The sequence below is a fragment of the Apteryx mantelli genome, chromosome 1 (assembly GCF_036417845.1).
Source record: "Apteryx mantelli isolate bAptMan1 chromosome 1, bAptMan1.hap1, whole genome shotgun sequence".
Classification (NCBI taxonomy): domain Eukaryota; kingdom Metazoa; phylum Chordata; class Aves; order Apterygiformes; family Apterygidae; genus Apteryx; species Apteryx mantelli.
In genome coordinates, this window is record NC_089978.1 from 176850335 (window position 1) to 176873485 (window position 23151).

General features: G+C 32.8%; 1 protein-coding gene across 1 annotated transcript in view; it reads right to left on the minus strand.

Moving 5' to 3' along the window:
* METTL25 (methyltransferase like 25) overlaps positions 1-23151 on the minus strand; it is a 66620-nt gene that overhangs the window by 16828 nt on the left and 26641 nt on the right. The window contains exons 6-9 of the mRNA XM_067312948.1: positions 7938-8032; positions 5466-5495; positions 4195-4268; positions 1798-1891 (exon numbers count right to left, since the gene is read on the minus strand). Of these exons, the coding sequence (XP_067169049.1) occupies positions 1798-1891; positions 4195-4268; positions 5466-5495; positions 7938-8032 (293 nt within the window). The remainder of the gene's footprint in view (positions 1-1797; positions 1892-4194; positions 4269-5465; positions 5496-7937; positions 8033-23151) is intronic.

Here is a 23151-nt window from a genome sequence, read left to right on the forward strand (position 1 = left end):
TCCACACAAAAACATGTGCAGCTTGAATCAGTGTTGACAGACCTGTTTTTCTTAAGGCTACTTGCATTTGTCCAGACCCTTTCTGGCAAAAGGCAGCACTTCTAAAATCAGACATATTGACACAAAGTTTCTACGCTCACTGGTTTTTAAGAAAAGACTGTACAACTGCTGGAAGTCCTACCAGCAGAGTTTTATCAATAATTTAGTAAACTGATCATTGTACAAACAATACACTACTGCTTTTTGATGAACATACAAATAATTAGGCAGATATCATTTTGGCAGCTACTCTCACTTGATGTAAGTGCATGATGTTAGTGCCTATTTATATAGAAAAGCAAACAGATAGCTTAGTTTGCAAACAGAATCAAATATAATCTCTTTAAAACAAAGAGTGAAAATTCAGCCACAAGACTTTTCTTCATGCTGTAAGCATGATTCCAGTATCATTTGCATTTATTCAGTTATTTATTTGTTTTGCATTTTTTCTCCTAGTTCATGCTTTGATGTGATTAGCAAATTTAAAATGATTTGACATTTCAACTACAGATTTTAAGCACTGCTTTACCAGACACTACAATATTCAACTTAAATATTTAGCATACTTGCCAATCTTACTTTTGGTATCATTTGTACTAAGTTTTTAAATAATGTACATAATATCCTCTAGCATCTCCATTTCACAAAACGTTCTCACAGAGCTGTTGTGGTTTTGAGATTCACACAGTCCTATCCCATGCCTAATGTTATGTTGCCATCTGTTGACCAATTTAACAGTTGTACTGTAAAATACTACGGTACTCAAGACAAGACACTCAAGAACATAAAAAATCTCTGAAAGATTTTTTAAGTTTAAATGTCAGATTTGTGTTAACTTTTTCTTGATATAGGAAAGTTATTTAAAAATCCTAAAATTTATACCTAACACTTACTAATTTAAAGAAAACAGTATCAGGCCCTTCACAGGCAGAGGCTGCACCAGAGATCTTAAAAGGCTACCTAATGAGCCTTAGTCTAAAGGCTAAAATAAAAAGCAAAAGCCTTTGTAACAAAATTGTAAGAGAAACATTCTGCATGGATGGAATTGTCTATCTTGCTATAATGTTATATTTTTCAATTTCAGAAAGACCTCCAAACAAGAGATCAAGAAAATATTGCTGCAGAAAAAATGAAAATAAAAAGGGGTCAAAGCATTTACTATGTGATTCATTATTCATTTTTTTGGACTTCTTTAAACTGAAAAATAACAACATGTTTGCATTAGATAGTATTTCAGCTGGATTTAAAAGGAGGCAAGTTACTTTTATCAAGATGTATTGCATCAGCACAGGCAAGGAATTCTTCATGCATGCTTGACTCAGCATGTAAAAAAAGCTGTATTTAACTCTAAATGACAGCATGTGTAAAATTGAGTATCTAGTGGGGGGGGGGGGTTGTTGTTTTTTTTTGCTCAAAGGAGATTTGTAGGACTAACTTCACACCATACACAAAAAAGGATTGATATGATATAAGGTCATTAGAGTACTGTAATTTTAAAACAGTATCTTTTAAAGATGTTAAAAGTGGAAGTCAATTTCCTACAAAATGAAACAATACAGTTTTGATAATTTTTAATACATAAAAATATGGATTGGCTCTATTAATATAACAAAAATTAAAGTATTTTGTATTTATGTAGCAATATACAAACTAAAACAACTCAATGGTTCAGACATATATAGCAACACTGTGGTGCTGACATTAAGAATTTACATGGATGTAAGAATTTACATGCACTCTCTCTATTTAGTGACTCACCTCTGAATCATCTAGTTCCAGTTTTTTCAAAGACTTTCTTACATAGTCTAAGAAGGAGGATGACTTGGAGAAAATTTTTCCAACATGTCGATCACTGCAAATATAGCATTGAGATGCATACTTTTATACTTCCAACAACAAAAAATTATATATTTTTAATTTGGGGCAAATAAATCCATTGGGCAGCTACTACTGTTAGGTTAGTAACAAATTTTCCTTTTTCCACTCTTATCCTAAAATGAAACAAGCTAGCTAACACCAAAAAAAGTTTTGAAATACAGCAACCGTACAGTTGTATGAGTTATAGTATAGTTATTATTTTACCTAAAATTGAGTTAAAAATATTTGTTTCTCCCCTAAGATTTTTATTTCCTTGTATGAACAACAAAATTCTTATTTCCACTGACTGATATTTCCTTCTATAATTCTATAGTACTTCTATAGTTTACTATAATACTTATTTTTAATATAATCATTTTATAATTATATAATATATTGTTAATAATATGGTATAGTTTATAGTTATTTGCAATATAATTATTTTATAAATAATAATTTACTATAATTTACTATAATTTAATTACTATGAACCAGTGGACTGAGCAAATGTTGAGTTGGAGTAAAATTTCGCTATCACTTGGTACCTTGTTTTTTAATCCTCCCTTATGGATAACACAGTTGTTATTTCACTAGGTGATGTCAAAATTTTCCCTGTTTGTAACTTAGTGGCCTGCTTTTGAAGCCAGCTAAAAATATTGGTAGTTTCAGGCAAAGTGTTACAATAATGCACAAAAACTTAAAAGCCATTTAGGGAGATGTAATCCTAATAGGTCACTTACATTGGATCTCTTCTCTGTGTTTAGAATATATTGGAGAAATAACATGCAAAGTGTTTGTTAGTCTGAATTCACTTTCTTGACTGTCTCCTAATGTAATTCCTTTTCCAGCTTTGCAGTGCAGGAGTTAAGTTTTCAGCTACAGTAGCCACTGATGAGTATGCAGTCCAATTACTTAAGAAAAATATTTTTCCCATGAAATACTAGATAGCAATATTTTCTTTTAAAACTTTTCCCCTCTTAATTCTTAATAAAAACCCTTTCCACTTATTTAAGGATCAGAATTTACATCTACTGAGGTCAACACACAGACCTCTCTCAGTCGCAGTTCTAACGCTTTTTAGCTGCTGGGCATCCCTACCCATTGAGAATTATCAGTCACACTTATTTTTAAAGAGAAAAGAATTTTCATAGTCAGATTGAATATCCCGATACATTTAAACATTTGGGCTGATGCAGCCTGAAAATCAGTAAAGGTTATGCTGTTATAATATTCTTTGGAAACATGCAACTGCCCTACCAATCAGAAGGAACAGGAACAAAGCTATAAAATACATTTACTAGATTTATTAGATTACTAGATTTACCAGATTTATGCTGTACACAAGTAGTTTAAAAAAGAGAATGGATTCTTAAAGATTCAAGGTCTTACAGTTCATTCTCTTAATTGTTTTAATCTGTTTCTTACGTGTTACTCAGTCAGGTACTTGACATCTCAAAAGTGCAAAACAATCTCGCAAGGCTTCAGAACAATAAAGCTGTTCAACTGCAATCAGCTGCTCTCGTTGTTCAACTGCAACTGGTGTCAGCTCCCATTAGTGGGCTTGAAAGTAGGCCTGCACTGCTTCCATTTCCAAAGTATAACCTTAATTACTTCCAAATTAGACTTCCTTTAACAAATAAAACATACTATCATCTGTCTCAAGTTTTATACAACTTAGTAACTGTGGTTTCATGTGTTATATCTTCTACGTAATTTTCAAATAAACAAAAGAAGTATTTCTTCTTTCAGGAGTTTGACCTTTGACCAAACTAATCCTCCAGAAGAGTACAGTATGGATGTCAGGATGTTCTCAACGCTAACTGTTTCGCTCTTCAAATCCCATCCTACCAGGGCACAGTACTTGCTAACACAGACACAGGCAGTGAGTCGCCCTTTACAGCCATGCTAGCCTTTGGGATTTCAACGATTTTTCTCAGCACAAATGGAAATGACCTTTTGCCTTCTGCAGTATTAAAAGCTGCCTGGATTCTGCAAAACAGGGTAGCCTAGGACTGTATACACTTTTTAGTGAATTTGCTATTGGTTCTCTGGGGAATGTATGTTTTCTCCATGCATCCAGTAACAAGGAAGACCTATTTCAGCTCTCGGTAAAGGAAGGACAAAAGATTTGTGATGTGGATTTAGAATGAAAAATGCATACTGCGTTTTAATATCCATATGTATAGTCTGATGACACTGGTTCTGACACCCTTCCTCTTTTAAGAAATAATTTCTCTTCAGAGTAGAGGTGGCAGAGAATCAGATTAGGTCAGTATCTGTGAATTCAGAGCTTCCTACCTTTTGGCGACACCATAAATTTCTTCTATAATAACCTGAAGAACAGCTCGATAAAACAATGATTCTGTAGGCAGCTGCAAAAAAATACAACAGCAAGGATTTAAAGTCGGCAATGAAATTAAGACCAGAGTAACAAAAACAGTATCGACTTCCTTAACTAATTCTTGGCTTGTATTCTCTCAAATCAGTTATAACAACCTTAAGAAGAGAAGAATTTACTAATGTCCTTGCATCAAAATTACATTTTTGGTCAGATTATAATACAACCATGACTGTGAGGAAAAAACAAACCCAAACTCTGAAGTAAAAGTTCAAAGGTAAAAAGTTGGCAGAGGGAAAAAGAACAGAGAAAAAAAGCACTCGATCCATATTCTACTATCTAAAATCTAACAATTTAAATACCTGAAACTGTTTTAAAGATAAAGGACTAACTCCCTAGTTGAATTGTCATACAGTGTAGTCTGAACCACGCAGAAAGTGCTATGCTCATAAAAATAATACAATAAAAACTTCACATCTTTGTATATGAAAGATCTGCTTACATAAAAAAAAGTTAATGCTAATTAAAAAAATCATGGCAAAATGTGTCTACAGTGAAAGACTACTGGGGTCAGTGGGCTCAACGTATGGGAATAGGAGGTCTCTCAACTTTGCCTTTTACATATTTGCACAGTTGGTGTACACCATTTGGAAAGGATAACTTGCACAACAATAATGTAAGGTACTCACAGCAAAAAAATATGCAGAGATAAAAAAATGAGGATGATGATGTTTCTTCTAAATGCAAGCTTTTGTAATAACAATTTCTATTTTTACATTAGTTGACATAAAACTTGGATAGAGTGTTCCAAATGAGGGATATCAGAAAGACATTTGGACTAAATTTATATATTTGGTGAAAGACCACATAAAGAAGGTAGGAAGAGTAGTTTAGTGTCTGAAAATTTTCAGGTGTACATTCATATTTGTGCAGAACATAAGCAGCATCTGAATATACAGAAGTAGATCACTCACACTAAGATTGCTCAGTTATATGGAAAGCTGGTTTTTTTTCACTCTGTCAAAAAAGCTAAGATTCACTAAGTACAGTTAGAGCAATAAAAATGCAATTTCATGATGACATACGATATCTATCAGGATTTGATGGACCCTATACTACTGCTTTAAATTTCAGAAATTCTCAAGTTCAATATAAGGTCACGGGCTAACAACCACTCAAAGGAGAAAAACAGATTTTATCTTGTAGGGTTAAAGTAAACAACATTACTTACCATTTGGCCAACCGCAACTCGCTCCAAAGCCTTTAGGAGAAAAGGAATTAAATTGCTGATATATTTATTCTTTATCAGAACATTTTATAAACATATTGTATAAAAGTCAAAGGATATGACATTTTAAAAGATTAATGGTGAGACATAACATGAACTTGCACGCGTTAAGTGTTAAGACCTTTAGGGACTCATAATCAGCTCACTTCTGTTATTTTGGTTTATTTATAGGAGAAGCAATAACAATCAACTGAATTGTAATAGGTGTAAGCAAAATTTGTGTCTTTTTCTTAGCATTCTAAGAAAATTTAAGAGAATTACTTTTTGTGAAAGTGCTAAGAAGAAATGTATTTTCTTGAGTCTGTTCCTACAGAAATATAAGCAATTCACTTTGATGATTCAACTGTTTTAAAGTAAAAATTAGTTCAATGTATAATGTTTTAAAATGTTTTTAGTCCCTAGTATACGCCTAAGTTGAACTTCCTTATGTAAAGCTAAATAAAGTAAAAACTTAAGAGGAATTGCAGTTAAAGGATGTGCATTATCTCTCACAATAGTCTTCACACCATAAATTCTGATGTAGGTATGAGTGTACTAGATTTTTATGATCCATAGTGACAAAGAATTACAAATATTAGAAGAGTGGAAGATTTTTCTACAGCTGGAAAGAGATTGTACCTATAGAAATTTCAACTGAAAATTAAACATCATAGTAGAAATGAAGATAAAAATTCAACAAGTTACCTGGCAGTACAACAAATCAGATAACATAAAATTAGATAAATAGGGCTGCTTGTCTCTGAATCACCTTCCCCTTTTCCTTCCCCTAGTTTTAGTACCGCTCTTGTATTTCAGACTGTTCTTCAAACACAGTCCAGTTGCAGTGCCTCTGTTCATGACTTTAGCTGAGTTATCAGATTTGACTTACTCTGTATAAACTATAACTACCACACCAGCATATATCTGCGACTGCTTATAAGATGGATATGGGTTCTAATATGTTCTGGAAGGGTTCTGAAACCTCATCCAGACCCTTTGGTCCTTGGCATTTCAGTCAATTTGAACAAACATATGTAATAATGATGAGTATATTATCACTGTTCAGCAGATTCAGTTTCCCCTAGCCAGCCCTTCACCATAGGAAGAATAGTGCCTAGCTGCACTGCACTGTCTCCCTTTACTTGTACCTAGCAGAAGGTGAGAAAAATCCTAGTCATGAGAAAAGCATAGAGAAAATTAACATAATAACAGTAGAAGCAACTAGTGACACAGGAAATCTTTTTGCCTTTTGTGAAAATTTAAAAGAAAGATTTATTATGAAGAATATATTTAACTGTGAAATTTCTATGATTTCTGTGAAATCTAACAGATATATAAGGTATGATCAGTACTCTCTACTGGTGGTCATTTGTCGATAAAAATTTCTCTTTCTATCTTTGTTGAAAGACAGCCTACACTTTTCCTTTCAAAAAGAAAGGGAATGGGAAAGGAAATAGCAAGGTGTCAGGTGAGCAAGAACTGGATATTGCATGATATTGATGAGAAAAAAAAGGCAAGTCCCTTTTAGAAAGCTTTTTTGTGATAAATTTTTTCTTGTACCTTGTCAAGGGAAATGCACTTAAGTCTTACAAAATACTAAATAATTGTCCTGACATACTTCCTTCTGATAGCATTCAATTATCATGTTAGCTCAAGTTTATATAACTTTGACACTTTAGTCTATGCTGGGTCTTTAGCCTACACAGGTTGGGTTCTCAATAGGGGAAGTACAGAGCTTGCAGCTCAGACTAGCCAAAACTTGTTGTCGTTCATCTTGATACTAGAAAATAGAAATCCATAGAGGAAAGGGATCTTGGTCTTCCAACCTAAATAATGGCTAAAATTTTTGATATATATCTGTTCTTTCAAATTAGACACCAGTTCATCATCCTGTCTTGGATGAGGTTGGGTCTTCAAAAGCATTTCATCTCTTGATGCAATGTTAAAAAGATGTTTCCAGGCTCTTAAACTGCACAGCTTTTAGTGTTCCTCTAGTTTTTTTAAATAGGCAGTTTTGTTTTGGTCTTAAACAGTCAAAATATTCAATATTATGAATCATAAAAGTGTTGGGGGAGTCACTGATTGCAATCCTTCAACAATTACCTAGTTCCCACTAAGTCCTTAGCCAGGAACTATCACCCTGAGGAGTTACCTTGTTTAAGTTTCAATAAAGGTTTGGCCATTCTGTCCACTCTTAAAATACATTTCTGTCAACACTCAGTTTCTCATGCCTTCAGCAACTTTAAAATATATAAAGCTGGAAAGTCAATACTATTTTTTCTTACTTACAATTTATCGTGCTTACAATATTAATGACATTATTCTGTAGAGTCTTAGATTTAAGTCATGGCTCTAGGATTAGAAGCCAAAAACAACTAATTCTGTAACATCTGGATAAAGCTCTCAGTAGGAAAAAGAAAAGAAGGGGAATCATACCAAGCATGCTGACATTCTAGCATTGCGACCACAGCACCAGCCCTCATCCTTCAAGTACTGACACATGGGAAATCCCCACACTTCCTCTGTGCAATCTGCAAAATGGAAAAAAATAATAGGTGTAACTTTCACAAGCTCTTTTTCTCTTATTTACAGAGTAAGCAGTATACTGAGTAGTTAAAATATGGTAGCAGAAAAGCTTAACTGCTTTCCTAGTCCAATAACAAAGAGCATATTAGAGTTATAAAAAAGGTATTTTCTCCATAACAGATGTTTTTGGTTTATGCACAATTTCTTGTAATTTCACAGTTTCCAAAACTATTCTAACAAAGTGAATTTTACAAAAAATTAACCGAAAATTGTTTTTAAGGGACAAGAAAAGAGTTTGCAATTAATCATGGCACCCAATGCCATAACATGAGTCACAAGATGCAAGCCAGGCAGCCTTTCAGTGTAGCAGGATTTCTGTAACACTTCTTGTTAGATTCTTCTTCTATCATAAACAACTTTTAAACATCAGACAGAACAATGTCTATTTGTTTATTCCAGTACTGAAGGTTTTTGCTTCGCTGCTAGACAGCATGTTTGTTTTCCAGAAAAGAACAGCTGCAAAGGCTCTTGATGTTTCTTCAAAACACGAAGAAGCATTTGTATCAGTTTCTTTCAGTCTCATTAATATTTTGAGTAACAACAAAACTCTTAATACTTAACAATAATGCAAATGCGCGACGACTAAATTACAATGAGTGCTTCATAGATGTTCATAATACCCAGTTTTATATGTACAAGACATCTACAATATTTTGAATGTTTATTAGTGTATTTGTCAATTGATTGTTTAGAGCACTGAATAATTACTACTTTCTTTAAAAGAAGAGATTGGATAGGATCTTGGCTTTTTAGCATAGAAAGAGGACTCGGGCATATTTAAAGATAAATCAACGTAATGGGGTTAAAAAAAGGACAGCAGAAATACCACTTGTCAAATTTATTAAAAGTCTGGGATACAATCACATAAGCAGATTTCATTTTGTGAAAGCTAAGCAAAGAAATAAAGGGAAATAAGAAACTTTAAAGGATACAACCCTTCTCTCCTATAGTGAAAGCTCTCAGTTTTCTAGTAGCAGTCCATAGTCTTTGTTGATCTCTAGAGAATAACAGCAAGTAAGTAATCTTCTGCAGGCAGCCTCACACTTTGCTATCCTTCTGGCCCTGAGAAATGTCAGAGGCTCTTACAGTCTATAGGAATATTGGTTTGAGGACCATGGTTTAAGAGTATGAGGTTAATTCTGGATAATTAAAAGAAGAAAAAAGGAAGTTCTTTCAGACGTTAAGATGAACTTTGACAAAATACATTGCAACTGGCTTCAGCTCACTAGGAATGCACAAGAATTCAAAAGAGCATCATGAGAAGATAAAAAACATTAGTTAACTTCAAGTCTAATTACTGAATACATGCGGTAAAAATCTGATGATAAGATGCTATTAAATATATTTTCTGCCAAGCAAACAATGATTACCATGGCTCCCATTATATAGTTTGCATTTATATGCCTAATACATACATTTAAATATTACAAAACAAAAATTAGCAAATTCAGTTCAAAAGCTGAAATCATCAATCTTTTTAAGTGTTCCCTTCTAATTTGCACCCTCCCCTCTAGGCAAACTCATCATCCATTCATGATAAAATTGCTACCCACTGAGCTACAATCTCAATAATCATGCACTGTACCCATGCCTAAATCTGAAGCATTTATGACATCTTTAAAAAAGACAACCAGGCAAAGCACCATCTTCATTTAAATTATTAAATTATTCATTCATTTAAATTATTAAAATTGTAAAGCAGGAGAAAAGGCGTTAGAATTTGTTGGGTATCTCCCAAGCTTGCCTACATATCTACTATACAGCCTTCTCAGAGTTTTGTTTATTCTTCCATATCCTGTGCATTGTCAAGCAAGTGCTGATTAAAAAATATTTGTAAGATAAATATATTGTTACTAAACTTATACATTTAGCAGCTAGATTTTAAAAACCTGGAAATGCTTTTTAGTGCCTGTGTGTAAGTTCAGATACACTTAATATTACATAGCTCACAAATTACCGTATTGTGCTTTTATGTGACATTATTTTTCCCTGCAAAATTGCAATTAAAGCTGGGTAGTGTAGTTTAGGTCATTTGAAAATATGCTCCTTATAGTTATTTCAATAGTTTTGTTTCTTTTTAATATTTACTGCCAAATGATCTTTATAAAATATGTAATTATGGCATGACCCCAACTAGTAGCACAGCAACTGTTCTAACATTCAAGCAACGTTTTAAGTATGGGTATACTATGGAAGATTTCACAGCAAGCAGCTGAAGTCATCTATGGTGCATTAAGCAACTAAGAAATCATGTTACAATTCAACATAAAGGAACCAATCAGTCAGAATTCTCCTTTCCATGAAAGGTTAAAAAAAATGTAACTCTAGATAATCATTCAATGAACTGAACTGAAACTGTACTAGGGTATAATCCTAGAACCTGCTAACCTATAAGCTAACCTCTTACCAGAAACTAGATCACCCCTTTAATAAAAGGAATGGCTGCAAGTATTGCACAAAAAGAAACCACTGCAAAAAAATAAAAAAGAAAAAAACAGTTCTGTTATGTTCCAGTTCACAAAATCTTTAAAAACCACAATATAATTTTAATGTGAATCATTTATAGAGAAAGAGAACACAGGAAACACGGTAGAATTAAAGTAGCATCATGAACAACATTTAAAGTTGTATCCTAATTCAGCTTTGCGGAACAGGATGCTTCATTGGAGACCTATACAAATAGAATTCTGATTGAGGTAGTTTAAAGATACTTGCTGTTATTTCTCACTGTCCCCACAAATTGGATACATCTGGTAGAAGCAAGGAAATACACTCATCAAAATTGCCCAGTAACACACAGCCCAGAAAGTCAAAGCACAGACTACAGAGAAACATATAATGCTGAATAAAGCAGAAAAAAATCAGTTCCAGCCAATTGTCACAGAGCAAAATTCCTATTATTTCTATTTGACCGAGTTTAGTAACGTTCATAGTTTCATGGAAGAGTTGCTGTTAGGTATATATTTGAACAAACTAATCCTGTCCATACAATTCTTTTCTGAGAGCAAAGAATATTTTTCTAATAGCCATAACAACTCCCCACCCAAAAAAGAGGCACTTTAATAGGAACCTTCCAAGTTTTCACCACTTTCTTCCATTATACCTTTTTTCATGTCTTTTAAAAAACCTAGAAACTCTATGGATCTTAAAACATCAGTGAGAGAATCCCTTTCAATATCAGTGTATTTTAAGCAATCCCTCATTTGATTAACTAAGTCTTGTGACCACAAGGATTTCTCAGGATTAACCCTTTAGTAGCTGATTTGTCACACTCCTCTAAAAGGCATAAACGCAATAGATTTTGAAGAGAATATACTGTATGGAGAAACTGTCTTGACTATGGTTTATTATATACTTGAAAAATTGCGGAGGAGATTAAACATATTTGGAAACAAGTGCAAACATACCCAGGTGCCCGCCACAACTGACAAATATTAATTGAATTTTTCATTCCACACTGTCTATCAGAGGGGAACACAAAGTCTCAGGTCTATATTGGTAGCACATTTCAAATACAAGTAAATACAAAGTCTCATATTTTATTATCAACTGAACAAGAAGGAAAAAAACAGTTAAGACTACATTTTCTATAAAGTATGTCAGATTTCCTCTTTCCACTTCTTCTGAGAACCCAATGCTACCAATGTATCTTAATATTATTTTGTCAGAATGAAATTTTAATTTGTTAATTCGCTCTTGGAAGTCATATGTTATTTTCTGTCCTCTGATTATTTACACCTTGTTTTATGACCTTCTATAAATTGCTGATAAGTTTTGTAGAAAAACTGGACTTTAGCCATTTGGTATAATTTTTGTAATACTACAATAGCAGTCACACATAATACTTGTAGTACCTGTATTATTTTGAGCTTTACATGTAAAGGACTTTTTTTGCCTTTTATTTAACTTCCAAATGAAAAAAAACATCAATGCATACAGGACAACTGGTATACCAAAAAGATTAAACTGAGTAGCAAGAAAGCACAAATCACAACAAAAATCTGTGTTGTATTATTTTATAATTAGATCAACTACAACTTCTTTCACCATGGTTTAATTCTGTCTTGATACAGAGAAAAGCTTCAGGCACACCTTACTGTTGTTTTCATCCTATTCATAGATCCATTAATACTGCTCTTTGGTTAGTAGTGTGTAACAGAAACTTACTGAAAGAGTTGTTTGACTAACAACACAGTTAAGCGTAGGGAGGAAACAGGATTCCCAAAGCATAGCACACCGAGTGTTCTTTATTTATACTCCCTTTTATGGTAGTTATAAACATTTGGCAGTACAAATATGATAAAAGGATTTTACTGACTAATTCTTCTGTATGTGCACAGTGGTTTCCAAGAAAGTCTGAGAGAAAGGGCCAAGCTTCTCTACTCTAATATTAGATCCTAAATAGACCTTCAACTCTAAGCAGAATACTACCATTTCTAGTGTGCTAAAATTTAAAATGCTTTGCACAACTTTGCAGTATATAATCTCTATGAAACATCAGGACCAATGGGTTTTATGTCACCATACAAAAAAGCTTAGGTAGGGTTCCATGTGGTCCTGTAGTTTCCTGCTTTATCTATTTTTGTTAACATTTATGAAAATGTATTTGCATTTATCTGAAGGCTTTCCATCTTTTTACCTTCTTGCAATTCTTGCAACTGTTCCAAACTGCAATTCCCAATGTAACAACTAATTTGTATGTTTCATGACAGACCTTCTGGAAGAGAATCCTTCATACCAAGTTAACGTCATCCCCTGATGTAAACTAATTTTTATGGTATTTCTGTCTACATTATAGTTTATTGAACACTACGTGTTAAAACACTTAGTTTTTAACACATGGCAAAAACAATCCATATTTTGTCACAAATCAATGCCTGTCCCAATGGTCAGTGAATAATTTATGAAAGACAAATCAGGGTTTTGTTTCAATTTTTGGTACTGTATAGATTATTATAATGTCTGCTCTGAAATACTGATTCTCTTCCTCTGCTCTTTAATACCAAAGTAACACAAAAATGTTATGGTAATTGGCAAAGTACTATAAAATAGAGGATTCTGGTCTTCATGAAATGTATGTTAGCTTTCTGTTCTATTTTTAAGATTTTAAGATCTTCTAATATACACATAACTAGAACAGATGAAATTTATTTTCTAGTGATGAAGTCCATCAGTTTGTAAATAGTATGTCACAAAAAGAAGGCAGAAATACCCTGCCTGTACAGGCTGAAGTTCCCACTCTACTCAGCATTGTATTTTGTTTCAGAAATTATATTTTCCTTACAAAAACAACCATTGCCTATTTCATTCTAAACTTTATCTTTAATTAGACAATTTGTTCCTGACGTGTTGTGAAACGCCAGTCTCTTAAAGTGTTTTGGCATGAGAATATAACTTCAAAAGAAAGAGAGCTGATTCTGATTTAGCACTGTCATGCCAGTTGCAAAACCACAGCTAGTATTGTATGAAACCACTCACAGAATAGCTTTTAGTCACATAGTTCCCTTAAAAATAATCTTTAAGACTGAAATCTGTTTCTGCATTGAATTTCACCTTTCATCATTTTCACCACTTATTTTAACATCCATCTTTTAAAAACAGTCTATGTGTTCTCAGTAGTTCCTAATAATATAGTTCAGTGAATTAACACTGCAGTACAATCTGTTCAGCTCTAAATGCTTAAACACATCTTTGTCTCTCACCACCTAAAAACTGCACTGGATAAAACCATCTACATATACATCTATTTATGAAGCGTGACCAATACTAGTTGTAAAATACTGCATGTAGCAATGCAATCAGTTAATGTAGGAGAAGTACTCCTAAAAAAAAAAAAATCCATTTTTATATTTTCTTATCTATTTATATTACATTAAAAGAGTCACATCTTTTACTCAATCATATTATTTTGATATTAACATCTATTTCAGTCAATTTCTTCCCAATGCCTTAGCGTCCCACCTTTGTTCATTCTCACAATCCTTGTCCCCAACTTACCAGTATTATTACAGTATAAAGTATAATTCCCCAATTTGCATCTCTGTGACTGTATATGAATTACGTATTTAAGATGCTTTATTCACAGCTTAGATTCACAGAGCTGTTTTGCAAAGATTTTCTTGGGTTTTTTTTTCATTTTTTCAGTCTTAAGCACACGGAACCTGGAGTTCAGATACTTATTAATTGCACTTTGATTGCATTTTTGTACTCCACATCCAATGCACTTGAGTGTCTATCATCTCCTTCTGTGATCATGAAATAAAAAGAAAAAACAGATGAAACTAAAAGAAAGGCAAGAATATGTGCAGGCTCCATTTCTAACCACTCCTGGGAAGCTACAGGGTATTCAAGGCAAAAATAAAAGAAGTGCCAAGCCTACGGAAAAAGCACAACTGACTGAAGATCAGACACAGCTATCAGTGTGAGAGAACTGCACAAAGACTGCCAAGCACATTGAAAAATCTCTGTATTAATCACTAAACTTATTGGCCAACATTGTTTAGGCATTCTTGCCAAAGACAGAGAAGAGCAACATGATACAGCACCTAAAATCTGTACACAACTGAATCCACAAGGCATCAGTTATTTAATTCAAAGAGCAAATACCTGGGAGGTAACAACCACAGGAATCCTGTCCTTGCTTGGGTGGTTCCTGACATAGTAATGGCCACAATACATGGGACTAAATTATCCCTTATCCCTCATTCCTAATTATCCCCTACCATCATTCCCATTTTAGGATTTGAAGTTGTTAGAAAATCAATGTATCCTTATGAATTTATGGTAAATGGTCGAATTGTATCACTATCTGTATAAAAACCTGTGATTTAAAAGGCCCTAGGAGGATTTTCTTCTGTGTAACAAGAGCCTTCTTTCTTCAAAGGAGTGTAGCCAGCACTCCTAGAAGTGTATGTTCAAAGAAAATAAAAGCAGGGGTCATTTGACAACTGTACATGGCATTGTTTTCCATTTCCCTTCCTCTAATTTTTTGCTCTCCTTCTTCATTTTACTTTAATAATCAGATTCTTTTTGTATCTAATACTCTGAACACAATAACACATGATTAATAGAAGCATATAACTGAAAATTAAAAGGAAACTTCGAAGGAAAACAGCAAGTGAAAGCTGAATAAATGGTAACTTATAGTTTTATGTTGTTACAGTCACTTCAATAGGGGCCACATTAAGGCAGGAGGAATCCCCTTCTTCTGGAGTTTGTATGACTTGGAAGTGCCTTAAATAAGTTACAGTCTAGACCAATAAAAGAAGCAGAGTGAGGATGGAGATGATGAGCTCAGATTCTGAAAGTAGCTCAGTGAGGAAGAAGCTTGGTCTCCCAGAGGAAAACAGAGTTCATCCCAATACTGTCAACAAACCCAGGAGCTGCCATAAAAGATGTGTAACACGTGACAGGAGATTAAAACAAATTCTTTGCTAACGCTGTATTAAAATATTGCTTATTAGAACTGTTACCTAATTCTAGGAAGTTACTACTAGTCATATTAGAAAACAGCAACACCAAACTAACATTTTCTAATACTGGGGTGCACTCTAACTCCATCTCAAACACCCAATGAGCAAGTAATACCTACAGAGGTTGATTTTGACTTACACACAATATATTAAATATTAAACCATCTTCACACATATGAAGATTCAATAGACAACAGTTGTTTTCCAAAGGCACAAACCACAAAATATTTACTAGTAAAACAACATTCTCTTCATATACTCAAAACTGCAAATATAGTATTAAAAATGAAAGCCTGCCATTTACAAATCCATTTCAAAATGACAATAAAACCCAGAGATTTTCACTAAAATATAAATATACAAAGTAAAATGGACACCAACTTCATATCATGACAAATTTTACATTTTTGCCAAATGGCACTTACTATCATATTAAACAGAAAGGAAGATGAACACTAATTTTTAAGTTAAACTATCTTGAAAAAAAAAATCATCTTTTTCCATAAATATGGTAAATGTATAAACTCTCTTAAAGGGGAAAAACAGAATTGAGTTATAGGATACAAAACCCATAAAATACCCTAAAAAAGTACAAGCTAGAGAAAGAATATTTTTCTATAAACTCTTTATACTGTAATCAAATACTTTTCCCAATTTTCTTATCTATAAAAATGTACGTTGCAAAGCATTAATAAACTATTATTTCCAGTTGGACAATGGATAATTCTGCAGTTGCTTCTAATAAACTCCAAAACAAAGGGAGATGAATTTCAGCACTGGGGAAGGCTTGTCTACCTTTTCTATTTAGAGAAAATTCCCACTGAAGCCAATTACCACCTTTTCATAATACCAGACATCTCTCATAGCATTCCATTAGTGAGGCGTGATATAAATTTAAGAAAGTAAAAGAATTTATACCCTAAATCAGACATCTCATTTGCAAAGTAGGAGAGAGAGGTATAATATATGTGTAGAGATACTAGGTAGCCATCTTTATATAACTTCTAATGTAATCAGCAACATTAAAAGAACTATGTATTATACCTCCTACTTCTATTTTCCCTCATCCTGGCTGTTATTAGTTGGCAAATTTATGACTTATCTTAGCAGAAAAGGATTTTCAATAACAAACACGAGCTATGCCTAAGAAAGAACTTTAGGAGCGGATATGCGATTATTACAATGCATCCACCAGGAGTCTTCTGCATGACAAGCCCTGTAACATCCAGATTGGAATTATCACTCAAAGGTCACGTTGTACATTAGATTTTTCTTACTAAACTGTTGAAATAACAATATTGAATGCATAGTACTATGCTTACAAGAAGCTTTGCTGAAGTTATTTAAATACTATAAATTGAGCAGCCTACTTATATGCCGTAGACTGAAGAATCAGAGTATAGTTGTATTTTTATGTTGATAGTATTCTACAAAGGTGTGCAAAAATGCAATGTAAGCCTTATAAGGATCAGTCACTGTCACTAAAAGAGTAAAATATAGTGGAAACTATATTTAAAAATGGGAAAAAGTTTTCTGAAGTTCTACTTTAAAAATAGCCTTATCTTTCAGAAGAAGGCTTTCTGTTTTATTTTAAAGATTTTTTTTTATTTGTTTTTCCTTGTCAAATATGACAATGTGTTTATTTGACTAGTTGGTTTATAGAATGCACAATATAAGAGATTTTTATGTTGACATAATGCAAAATCTTCTGTTTTAAAAAAAGTAAGTAGACAATTATTTGATTGCTTGATAATTTTTTTTCAAAAGACTATTATTACATTACTACATACGTTACTGCAATAAATGATATATCAAATATGTGTAGCTCATAATTTTGATGATGTTTTGTTTCCAGAGAGATTCATATTTGAGTCTTAATGACTGCTAGAGAAGCACACATTAGATCACATTACATAAGCTCTTTGCTCTTGACAAACAAAGGCTGTTCATAGTATGTGCACTGGCAAATAGTCTATTCTTATAAAACTCCGTGAAGGATTTAAACTATTCAGACTAAAATATATAGCGACATTCTACCTCAACAACAGTTTTATAAACATTGCCATGAAAATAAGAAAGTAACCTTGCCTCGCAAAGATTTCTAGTCTTGGTAATTCCTTTGCCTCAATATGATTACTCTTATTGCAGTTGATCTACGTATCAGTCATTATTTCAAAAAAAGTGTTTTTATTTCTTCTCAACTATGTAATTTTTATTATCTCCTGAACAATTTGACTCCACTTCAGAGTAAGAAATGGCCAGTGTTTTATTCTGAAACTCTTTCAGAGAGCATAAACTCTCTGAAAGCACAAATCTGTGTTCCACACAGTGACAGAAGAAAAAGAGTTATTAACAGATAACTTTCTTGGGTCAGTAGTGTAAATGGCACAGGCAGACAGAAAGCATTTTTTTTGAATGGTTATAACAGTAAAACAGTTATAACGGTTATAACAGTTCTTTTAATAATAATTTGTATAGGTCTCCAATTTTCTTTAATTTCAATCTGAGATCTTTTTGACCTTTTGCAGATATCTGAATGTCTACAGAATTTCTTATAAATAGACAGTAGTTATATGACTAACAGGTGATAAAGGTATAAAGGAGTGCCCAAGGAAACAAAGCACAGAAGAAAACCTAAATGCAATTCTTAAGCTGCAGCCCTACTTTATGAAAGGGTCTCATCAGATGAGATATCTGAAACTAAAGTATCCCTTGAAGAGGTTATAGAAAAACAAAAATAATAAACATTAAAATAATGCCATGGCCATATGGCATTCATCCAAAAATTCTAAAAAAATGCAAGGATGAAATTGCTGAAATGTGGTGTTCAACTTCTGGATTAAAATGCTATGGTTCTAGAGACCTGAAAAGCAAGTAACATAATATTAATGTTTATGAAGAGCTCAAGGGGACATCTGAGGAGCTTCCAACCAGCAAGCCTCACAATTAGAAGTGGAGGAAGTATTTAAAAAAATAGTCATTGGTTACATGAGGAAATATGACATATTTGGGAAGAGTCTACGTGACTTTCTTAATGGGAATTTGTATCTCACAGACATATTCAGAGAGGAGAGAAGTCACCAGCAGAAGCCTAAGGAGACTTATGCTGGGACCCAGGTTGTTGATCAAATTCATAAATGACCTGGAAAAGTTAATGAATAGTAGGACAAAGTTTGCTGATGATCTTAAGGGTAATAAAAATTAGAGCCAACCATGAAGAACTGAAAAAAGATTTTATATACTGTGTGATAGCATATGACATGGCATATGAAATTAAATGTAGATGAAAGTGATCCAAAGTCAGAAAAATATTAACTTCACAAATACAATGAAGAGTTTTGAATTGATAGCTGATTGATAGTTCTATGAAAACATTTGCTCAATACTAAGAAGAGGTTAAAAAAAAAAAAAAACTTAGTAAGAATTACTAAGAAAAAAACCCCAAAACACTATTATGCCACTATATAAATCCATGCTGCACCTCAATTTTGAATACTGTGCTTGGATTTCTTTTTCTCATCTTGGATAAGATATAATACCACTAGAAAAAAAAATACAAAGAGAAACAGGATTATCACAGGTAAGGAACATTTTAATACCAGGAGCAAGTAATATGAAAAAATTAAAGCTGTAAAAGAGTCAGTGGGTGAATGAAAAGTCTATAGAATCAAAAAGGGATTGAGAAAATAAATAGGGAATAAATGGGCACTGCCTTTTACGTACAAAATTAAGAGGTATCAAAAGAAACATGCAATTAGCAGGCCTAAAAAAAGCAAAAGGAAATGCTTTCTCATACAACATTCAGTTAAGCCGTGCTATTCCCTACTGTAGCATACTATAGATGCTAAAAGTTAACATATGTTCAAAAGTAACCTGACAAATTCAAGGAATAAAAATCCATCAAGGGTTATTAAATGCAAAGGTAACACTTTTGTTCCAAGAAGTCCACGAGCCAAAACATGCTGGAAGCAAATAGAGTATTGTGGGGAAGTATTGCTACATACTACCTTTCATTTTATACTCTTCCTTAGGCATCTGCTATTGTCCTCTACTGAAGACAGGATATGGGGTTACAGGAACCTTTGATGTGAACAGATTCCGTGATTTTTATGTCACTTGATGGATGCTGAAGCCTACATTTATACAGGCTGTATGTTTACTCTGTATCTCCATTCTATTTTGTTATCAAAATATTGTTTTATATAATAATGAATTAGCCTTCTTTCATACACTGTCTGCCACAGCTGTCAAAAAAGACCTGAGAATGTGATATAAGTAATGGAGATATTCAAACTACAATCTAAAGTCTTTCTGACTTACAAATTGTAGCAGACAGTATGAAACCAAGGTAATACATTAACATATGAAATGGTATTTTGATAGCAAAACAAAGTATTACAAATATTCAATACCTGTAGTAGCGAAGAAAACAGATTACTTGGCAAAACTGTCATCTATTTCAAGTATTTTAGAATCTTGTAAATCTCATAATTTAATGAGAGATTTTGTAAATCTCATTAGAGATTTTGTTTTGTAACATCTCATGAACATTTAACACCTGAAAGTTTGGTGCTCAGTGGATTTATGCCAGCTTACACTAGTCAAAGATCTGATTCATAATGTGTTTCAATCATAGAAATAACATGGAAACTGTCACTTAACTTTTTCATCCCTTGAATAGGTTTCCTTAATATTAATGAATTATAGCAAATCAGTATTCAACAGTGTTAAACTTGGATCATAACAAAGGGGCCATTATTTATCCTCAGTAATTCTGAAATCCTAGAGGTTCCATATTACAAAGTGATACTAAAATCTTATATGCATTTTCCAGTGCTAGGGAAAAGACGGAATAATTATTGATTAAAGATTACTTAAAATGAGTAATTCCAAATAATGATATGAAAAAAATTCTTGATAGCATCTCTGAGTTTGTAATTAAATGGACTAATATCCTTAGATTTCATTATTCCTTTCCCTAACATTTTCAGTGGAAAGTAGCCTTTATTACCCTATTCAAAATATTTTATGCACCACCAACGTTGTCTCTCTGTATACATTGCCAAACACATCCAAGACAGTACTGAAACACAAATAACAAAACCTGTTTTAGGTCTTTCATAGTATTCACTGACACAGTAATATCTAGGTCTATATCTAAAGTTCTGAAGAAACAAGAAGAACTAACTAGACTGCAGTTTTCCTTTGCAATAGGTAAAGACTATTGTTGGTTGGGTGTGTATTTTTCTTAAAAAATCCTATCACTATATGCACTCTTTTTCTGGGGGAAAAAAAAAAAGTTCCTCCATTTTAATTCAAATAATTTTCAAAACTCAAACCTAAGGTATGCTTTAGTTATCACATATACCTTGGTTTATCACAGAAACCTTGACTTTCTCCATCACACTCTCTTAGTACACACACACACACACACACACGCGCACACACACAATTATGAGATAATTTCAGGATTTAAAATATTTTTGTTATGTTTATTCATGAAAATATATTTCTGCATTTTACATAGGTAATTCAGTCATTTACTGGCTGTACAATTTAACAAGTTAATATTTTCTTCAAGTTCAAAATTTTTTCAGGATAAATTTTAATAAAAAACATCTGGGTTTTTAGTCACTAGTTAGGTGTGTTACAAATTGATGGAAAGGTGCACTGTGTAGCAATATCTAAAGATGGCTTGGAAAAGAAATGAAGCTCTTTGATCTTTTGCTTGGAAGTGTTTTCCTATGTTGCCATGGTATCAGTGATAGATATTTTAACACACTGGCTGTGATTGCACACATTTTGAAAAAATAGCTAAGCAACATACAAGTTATCTGTACTCTAATACTTCTAAAACAGTGACTAATCTTTCCATATTTCAGTGGAATGGGGTAATATGAAGCCATTATGTTTGTGTAAGGAGACCTTCAGAAAATTCGGTTTTGAAGTTTTTGTCCTCTGAATCCAGCTGATATCAAAAACCTTTTCAGTTTTCACAAACTCATTAAACTTCTGAAAATGAATCAAGACTATCCTTTGTAGCCCTTTTAGTTCCCTTGAGTAGCTTTTAAAAGTTAGATCCTAACAAATACAGCCAAAGTTTATATTCACCTTACTTAAGAGTCCTGAGACTCTTGCTCTCTTGCAAAAAGTTTGCTGATTACATAAACCCTAAATGAGTTCATTTTGATGCTAACTATACCCATAATGACACATGCTCTGAAAAAAGGTTTCTTGTACTTTCTCCTAACTTCTTTCAGAATGCCTTAGAGACAAGCTACTTCTCACAACTTTCAGTAAGCCTCTAGAATTTATCTGCTTAGCATATATTTTTCCTTCATACAGCAGGGACCTACTGTTGCAAATCCTTGCAAAAGCTAGAGTTCCCAATTTGCAGTACTCCTGCTAATCTCACAAAATGTTTTTGATCATATTGTTATCATTGAAACTACTTATACAACTACATCTTTAAAGTTTGAGGCCTTATTTCAAATGATGAAATACTTATAAATAAGTATTTATTTTTAATTATTATTTTTAAATTAATATTTTAATTTTAATGCTTTAATAATTTAATTAAATATATTAATTTTATACTATTTATGTATTATTTTAAATACAGTATATATAATATATATGTTTTAAATATATATAGTTATATATATAACGATAATAGTAATTTAATTGTTAACTATTAAGTATTTATAAGTAAATCCTTAGCTATAATAATATTCACGTGTTTTTCCTCAAAACAGAGTATATCATATTGAACAATTCCATGACTTTCTAGATTAGTACTGACATGTTTGGGGATATGGAGAATGGGAGAAAGAGAATTAGGAAGACAAACACTTTTTGAAAAAATCTGTAATTCACCTTTACTGCCTTTTAAAGATAATCATTGTCCAGCTGCCCCAGAAATGAACTTGTTGCATGTTGGATAAGGCAGCTCCCCAAAAGCCTAAGATCAGCAGCTGAACAGAGGCACAGAGTTTGTTTCAACCAGAAGATCATTAGCAAACTGAAATGTAAATAAGTTTATGTAAAAAGTCTCTAATAAAATTCTTACTACTATGAAGTAATTGATTATCAGACATAGTAACAGTGAAGAAAACTCCCAAAGGAATCAATTAATGGCTAAGTGCATTTTATCCACAGAAGAATCTGTTTAAATGGCCAACTCTCCTTAAAGAAAGCCAAAGTTAAACTACTTCGAATTTTCCACGAGTTGTCATAATACTCCTTATTAACTGATATTTAGTATTTGGTTCTACTTATGACAACAGCAGTAAAATTTAAAGACAGGTGTTAAAATTCACGGTTTCAACTATTTTTAATTCGATAGAAAACTGAGATTACACAGCACCACTTGGTTGTTGTAGTTACTAATAAATCAAAACAAAGGCCTTCATGATCATAACTGACAGTTCAAAATTCTTTCCAGCATAATTGAAGATGGAGTCCTATTACCAAAATTTTCAGACAAATTTAGCTTATTTATAGACACCTAGAAGGACATCCCGTACTGACTTCAAGATTCAAGACTGTGAGTATCGGCACCTACTTTCATCAAAAGCGCTCCCAAAGTAGTG